This window comes from Vigna radiata, chromosome 1 (assembly GCF_000741045.1).
Source record: "Vigna radiata var. radiata cultivar VC1973A chromosome 1, Vradiata_ver6, whole genome shotgun sequence".
Lineage (NCBI taxonomy): Eukaryota > Viridiplantae > Streptophyta > Magnoliopsida > Fabales > Fabaceae > Vigna > Vigna radiata.
The window spans coordinates 34764656-34772405 of record NC_028351.1 but is presented as its reverse complement, the minus strand read 5'-3'; the positions used below and the strand labels follow the sequence as shown (position 1 = coordinate 34772405).

The window sequence follows — 7750 nt, the reverse complement described above, 5'->3', positions numbered from 1 at the left end:
TTTATCAACTATAATTCTATTTTATTTTATAGGTTGTTTATATTGTTAAAATTATTTATCGATTAATGTAAGATAAAACTATTTCTTAATTGATATTTGTTGAATTTTTTTAATCAATATCAACGTTACAATTTATCATTGAATGTGAGCTACATTTTTTTTATTAATTAAAGTATTTACGGATTATTTTTTATTGTTTTCCATATGATTGAAATAGTTTTGGTGATAATTAAAATACTCCGTTTAAATAAATAAAAATTTAAAACTTAGTAATCAACTATCGTTATTCGATTAAAATATCTATACCATGTAAATAACTTAAAATAAAACATTAATTTAAATTTATTGAATTTGAATTTTTAAAAAATATAAAGATAAGGATAACCTGATCTCTGGATTGCTCATCCCATATTAGCACTGCATAAAAGTCCATTAAAGGAGCTAAGTAACCATCCTTTAATTTAAGTATTTTCCTTTGACAAATATATATTTTAAACGATTTTTCTTAACCTATTCTCATCTTTGTTTCTAAATTAAATTTTAATATCTTTTAATAAAAATTATCAATATTTAACAGAAATATTTTATATTAATACTCATTTCTTATCATAAATAAAAACATAATACGTATGACAAACAATATTTATTTAATATATACTTAATTATATAAAATAAATATTTATGATGTTTATGGTATATGATAAAATACTAGTGTGTGACACACACACACACTAATTTAATATTAATTAAGTATATTTTACTGCGTATTAATACAATCTTAATTATTATTTTTTTTCAAAAAAATTAAAAGTTTAAAAAATAAAACATGTAAATAAACAAATAAAAGCAGCTGAAAAATAAGAAATAACTTAAAAATAATTTTAAACATAAAATTTTAAATAAATTGGAAGAAAATATAGGGAAATGTAAAGTATTTGCTGTATTTTAAACGTGACTGCCATGCTAGATCCATAACTTTTCCATAATGAAGATAAGATAGTATCACGTACATTAGATAACGATAAGACTTAATAAAGAAGTGTAAAAATATAATTTTAATATATTTTTTAATTTTATTAAAATTTTAAGAATATTTATTATTCTTTTATCACGATATTATAGGAGTCTTATAACAAGGTGTTTTGCCATTTTTGTGAAACCTTTTTCCTCTTTATATGTCTTTTAAGACATTTTTTTTTTCTTAAAAAGTTTGTATATCTATATAATATGAAAATGAACATGAAAGACAGCGAAAAATTCATAATAATGATACTAATAGTTGTAAAAAATGTAAAGAAAACATAAACAAACACAAAAAGAAGCTAGAACGAATAAAATTGTAAAAAAGAAAAAAAAATACACGAAAACATAGGGAAAAGAAGGTCATACCAAGATGACATAACACCTAACTACCCACATTTAATTCGTTGGATGATAAGTCCATATTTTGTTATAGTACAAACCTTTTGTAATTACAAACTTTTAATTTGTTTTAAATAAAACTATCCCCGTTTAATTACAAACTATCCGCAATTAATTTGTTTTAAATAAAACAATTACATTTTTTTTTAATTTAAATTTAGATAAATTTTACTTTTAAAATAATGTTATACTCAACTCAACATAATTTAAAATAATAAAGTAAAGATAAAACATAATTCATCTATAATAAATAGAATGATATCTTTTTAGAATTTAATAAAATAATAATTAATAAAATAAAATTAAGTAAGTTAGTCACTCAGTTAATCAAAGTTCTAATTTAGGTAACAATAGATTAATGTGAAAGAGAAGCTTTCATAGAATCATGACTGAAGCTTTATTGCAGACAGAAGGATGATGTCCATCGGTAATTGTGATCATAAATGGTACAGATGAGTACATAGAAGAAAATCCATGTCTATTTATTTGCTGGGATAACTGTTTCGATTTCTCACTGCAATAAATCAACGATGTGGTGGCTGTTCGGAAGAACAAACGGTTCTGGTTTTTCATCTTCTTCTACTGCTGAGGAAGTCACTCAGGGGATCGATGGCAACAACCTTACTGCTATTGTTACAGGTTCTCACTCTTTTTTTCTTTTTCACAATTTCATCTTTCACTATGACACTATTACAAAAGAAAAATGATATTTTGACATCAATTTTTGACACTATTTTGACACTGCACACGTGTCAAAACGTGGTTAGACAATTTCAAATTAAAAAAAACTGAGACAAAAGCATATTTGGAAGAAAAAGCAAAAGTTTTTTTTTTAATTTGAAATCGTCCAACTACATTTTAATACGTGAGCAGTGTCAAAATAGTGTCAAAAAAATTGGTGTCAAAATATCATTTTCCCAAAAGAAAATGATTTATACTAAGAGATGTTGTTGTTGACAATGAGAACAAACAGGTGCAACCAGTGGTATTGGCGTTGAAACTGCTCGTGTTCTTGCGATGCGTGGTGTTCATGTAATAATGGGAGTCAGAAATTTGGTTACTGCAAAAGATGTTAAAGAAGGAATACTTAAGGAGATTCCTTCTGCTAAACTTGATTACATGGAATTAGACCTTAGTTCAATGGCATCTGTTCGAAAGTTTGCATCAAACTTCATTTCATCTGGCCTTCCATTAAACATTCTTATGTAAGTGTAGTTACCTTGTAAATGTTTTACTTGCATTAATTCATAGAGTAATAATGTATTTTTGTTTATTTGTTGCAATCGTAAGAAACAATGCAGGAATTTTCGCAGCCCCTTTCACTCTGTCTGAAGACAACATTGAACTGCAATTTGCCACAAATCACATTGGTAAGAAATCGATTCTATATATAAAGATGTTTATCAATGTTTTAAACTAGGGGGAGAAGAGACATGATATATTTTGTAAGATGAAATTAATTCTGAAAGAAATATTATAATTAGTTTCTACAAAAAGGATATAATAATCTTTTACTTATACATTTATACTTAAGTCAATTTTAATCCATATAGATTTTTTTTTTTGTCTTATTTTCTCATGAAAATTAACCTTTAACATAATTCCACAGGTCATTTCCTGTTAACAAATCTGTTGTTGGATACTATGAAGAAAACAGCTCACGAAACTAAGAAACAAGGAAGAGTCGTTAATGTCTCCTCTATAGTTCATCTATTACCGAGAGGAATCCGTTTTGATCAAATTAATGATCCATCAAGGTAAAAGTAAAAAGTATGATTGACAATTTATTTTCATAATTTATGGAAAGAGATTTTTTAAGTATTGAAAGTATTTATGGAAAGTCAATTTTATAAAATTAAATTAAATTTATTTATTTTTTAAAACATTAATTAATCATATAAAATCTATTATCATAAAATTTATTATTTATTGGTATTATTAGATCACTATCATATGTTTAGTCCCTTGATAAGTATATACATTTACTTGAATAAGAAAAAGTTTATATATTATTTAAGGAATTTATATATATAGAATTCAGTATCTTAGCTTCCTTATGCGCAGTTACCATATGTGGTTTACATATGGACAATCAAAGCTGGCTAACGTCTTACATGCCAATGAACTTGCAAGACGATTCAAGGTATGTATACAACCATTTTTTTCAAATAAATTTATCTTAAGTATTTGCTTTCACATCTCCACATACTCATATTTATTATTTCATAATATAAAATGTTATTAAAATAAAAATATAAAATATAAAAAATATGTAGAATTACACTAAACAATAACAAAAATTACATTACGAAAAATGTACATTTCAGTTACCTCCATTAATTAGCCTAATATATGTCATTATTTTCCTCCTTTGTATTGACGACATTTCTCATAATTTAAGGAAAAAAAAAAGGATATGGGGTTTTATTGAAATAAATACAATTACAAATATAAATAATCACTTATGTGTGTTTAAGAGAAAAGAAGATACAGATTTAAAGATATGAATAAATTTATTGATTTGTAATCTTTAAAGAAATTAAAAACAAATACAATGATAAAAAAAATAGATTTAATGTTTTTAATATGAGAAACAAGTTTAATAGTGACTTTATGTTATTCTTATACAAAACTTTTAAAATACAATAGGTTTTGCCATATTATAATTACTTGTCTTTGTTTTGTTACAGTGAAATAACTTGTTTTTGTTATTGCATGTTCTTGATCAGGAAGAAGGGGTAGATATTACAGCTAATTCTCTTCATCCAGGAGCTGTTATCACCAATATATTTCGTCACACCAATATACTGTCTGGTAATTAATTTCTCTACACATTGCACTATTTTTTTTTTTATAGATCTCATTTCTAATTTGGGATTTAGAAAGAGAGTAAGAGGTGAAACCCACACAAATTTGTCTGACTTTAATTTATTAGTCTTTTTCGTCATTATTATTACTTTTGATTTTTGGTTTGAATATCCAAAATATCTATATATGAAGGGTAAAATTAGATTATTAAAAAGGTTAAAATTAGTGCTGTCAAAATGGGTCACTTAGCCCGGTTCACTATGGATTAATCACTTAGTGAGCCAACCCAATCTGACTCAGTTATGGGTGTTGCTTCCTCCACTACCACCCATTGCTCCCTCCACCTCCCCATTCTTGTTTTACCCCTCACTTCACCTTCTTATTTTTGTTTTACCCTTCAGTACAATTTTATTTGTAGGGTTAATATTTTTTAACTTCTACCCATTCTAATCCCATGGATACAATGGTCTGGTTTATGCTTAACTAACAAACATTTGTTATTCACAATTATGTTATTTCTTTCTCTCTTCGATTTCATCACCCAAACAACACAACCATTTTAATGGCAGACCCATGTTTCTATGTTTCATTTTCTTCTCTCTTTCTGTTTTTTATGCTTCTTAATATTGTAGAGGATAGTTAATTTTATACAAAGGTTGAAACATTTTATATAATCATTTAAATAAAAAAATTAAATATTGAAATTTTACAACTTTAAGAGAAGAATTTGATCATTTAAATTTAGAAAATTTTAAATTATAACTAAATAGTAAGAATTTTGAACTTTTGAAATTTTTTTAATTAATTCATGTATACATTTTTCATTTTTTTTATTCCGTTATAGTTTTGAAATTGAGATACAAGTCCTTTAATATGTTTTGCTAACAACAATGAATATTTCTCTCATGTTAACAATGAATTGTGGTTAATTTCCAGATTTATTTTGCAATCATTTTTTTACCACCATTAATGATATATGTTTTCATTGATATCATTTAGAATTTTTTATCAATGTCAATAAAATTATTTTTTTATGAAGTTAGTCATAAAATATTCATTATTGGTAGTCATAAAATATTTATTATCGTTTGGAACCGTTGTATCGCCGAATGACCACCACAAACATCCCGCACTATCGCACCACGAAAAGCCACACCACTGCACCATGAAACCAAAAGGATATGGAGACAAAAATATGGAGAAGAACCAAACAAATATGTAGAAGAGAAATAGGAGTCAGGAGATGAGAAGAAATGGAACTTGTGAGAGTTGAAGGGGTGGGAATATGGAAAGAGAGAAAGTGAGACTTGGGAGAGTGGGGGTGTGGTTGCGCGAGTGAAAATGGGTGAGTGAAAATGAGTGAGTAAAAATGGGTAAGAATTTAGGGCTTTAGAATAAAGTAAATAAATAGAGTTAAAAGTAAAAAAATGTACTTTTGTAATTAAAAAAAATTTGTAGAGGGTTGGGAAGGTGGAGGGAGAACGGGTGGTGGTGGAGGGAGTAACACCCCTCATTTATTAGCGAGTCAGAAAAATTCGAATCCAGCTTGATCCACCATAGGTTGATGTGTTAAACGGGTTGACTCACTAGCTTACTTAATTATAATTTCTTTTAAATAAAAAAAATTTCAAACTTTTTGTAATTTAAATTTAAATAAATTTTACTCTCGTAATGATGTTAAACTCAAGACAATCCAAAATAATAAAAAAAGTACATCATAATCCACGTATAATGAGCCATATGTATTTGTTAGGATTTCATAAGATAATAAATTAATAAAATAAAATTAAGTGGGTTGGTGAGTCTACCCGGCTAACCATGAGTTTAACCCGACTGAATGAGTCGGATTGAAAATTGACTCGCATAAAAAATACAATTTTTTTTTAAACTCAATCCGAGTCAAACCTGTGGTGAGTCAAATTGCCCACAGGTTATAATTCATTTTGACAACTCTATTGAAATATTATAGTTGTTTCCCGTAAGGTTTAAACCTCTTTTTGGTCCCTAAGTTATGAGAGGATGTTCAGTTTAGTCTCCGCTTTTAAAAATGTAAACCTTTGATTCTAAGTTATAAAAAATGTATCAAATGAGTCATTTTTTTATGTTCATGGTCAAAGTACAAAGAACAATCTAAAGTGTTGTTATTGTTAAGAAACAAATCAGAACAATCTAAAGATGTAGCAGTTGTTAAGAAACAACCAAAAACAATATTTCAAGTAAAAAAAGGACTCATTTGATGCATTTTTTATAACTTAGGGATCAAAGATTTACATTTTTAAAAACGGGGACTAAACTGAATATCCGCTTATAACTTAGGAACCAAAAAAAGGTTTAAACCTTCCCATAACATACGTAATTATAATTTTCTGAAGTGTATAATTAATAGAAATCCTATGAGAAAGAGGGAATAATTTTATGTAAATATTTCATGCACTTATTGATAGTTCAAGGGTTTTTGTTTTTTGTTTTCATGCAGGTTTAATTAATACAGTGGGTAGACTTGTCTTTAAAAATGTGCAGCAGGTAAGTTAAACAAATATCTTTGAGTTTTACACAAGAAGATTGTTTGCTTAAGATGAGATTGTTTTAACGTTCCAATTTGGGTTTGTTCTCCAACCTTAATGTAGGGAGCTGCAACAACATGCTATGTAGCATTGCATCCACAAGTGAAGGAAATCAGTGGCCATTATTTTCAAGATTGTAATGTTTCCACAGAAAACTCACAAGCAAGGAACCCTGAATTGGCTAAGAAATTATGGGATTTTAGCTTAAACCTCATCAAGTAGAATACCCAAAAGCCTNTGTGGAATAATAGCTTGATTCAGACCTTTTCAATAATTAATTCACACATTTTCTTTTTTTCAATAATAATGAAAACCCAATGGGTATGATTTCATCCTATTGAAACTATTTCTATTTTTCTTTTGTTTAAGTTTTTTTTTAATATTACTTATTTTAAGANATAAATTTATTGAATTTATTAGTTCCACTGATTTAATTAAATAAAAAACATAGTTATTAAAATCCTATATTATAGTTTTTACATGCCATAATTGGAAGAAAAAATCGAACTGTGCTCTCTGTTATCAAGATTTCTAACACACTTTGACAACAAATTCGACGACTACCAAAGATAATTTATGATTCATTTAACACAAATGCTTTCTTTCAATTTGATTTATTTTGGAAGGCACATGAGGTATTGACACCATTCTTTTCCAAAAACCTTAAGACAATAAGTTAATGGATCTTTAACCTTATATGGTGCTCTAATTTCTCATTTTTACTCAAGAGGCTCACACTTGGAATTCTAACAATCTTTCCCTTTAGAGGGTGAGTTGCTTCCACATTGGTACACTCATCCTCCAGCAGAAGCCTTCGAGTAGAGCTGTCAAAACGGGTAACCCGATCCGGCCACCACGGGTTGGTCACTTAGTGAGTCAACCTAACCCGGCTCATTTATTAGCGAGCCAGAAAAACTTGAACCCGGCCCGACCTACCACGGGTTGGTGGGTAAACG

General features: G+C 27.6%; 1 protein-coding gene across 1 annotated transcript; it reads left to right on the top strand.

Annotated features, from left to right (window-relative positions):
* The first annotated feature begins 1853 nt into the window (after positions 1-1853).
* On the top strand, positions 1854-7155 carry LOC106765399 (short-chain dehydrogenase TIC 32, chloroplastic). Its single transcript, XM_014650009.2, has 8 exons — positions 1854-2061; positions 2396-2627; positions 2713-2792; positions 3032-3179; positions 3487-3565; positions 4152-4236; positions 6707-6753; positions 6858-7155. Exons 1-8 carry the CDS (start codon positions 1953-1955, stop codon positions 7014-7016), a joined length of 939 nt encoding a protein of 312 aa, XP_014505495.1. The 5' UTR covers positions 1854-1952; the 3' UTR covers positions 7017-7155.
* The last annotated feature ends 595 nt before the right edge of the window (positions 7156-7750 follow it).

Bases quoted from the DNA above. Each gene is read 5' to 3' on its own strand.
- LOC106765399 (XM_014650009.2), top strand. From the start codon at position 1,953: ATGTGGTGGCTGTTCGGAAGAACAAACGGTTCTGGTTTTTCATCTTCT. The intron at 2,062-2,395 runs GTTCTCACTCTT...GAGAACAAACAG, and splicing joins CCTTACTGCTATTGTTACAG to GTGCAACCAGTGGTATTGGC. The intron at 2,793-3,031 runs GTAAGAAATCGA...ATAATTCCACAG, and splicing joins ATTTGCCACAAATCACATTG to GTCATTTCCTGTTAACAAAT.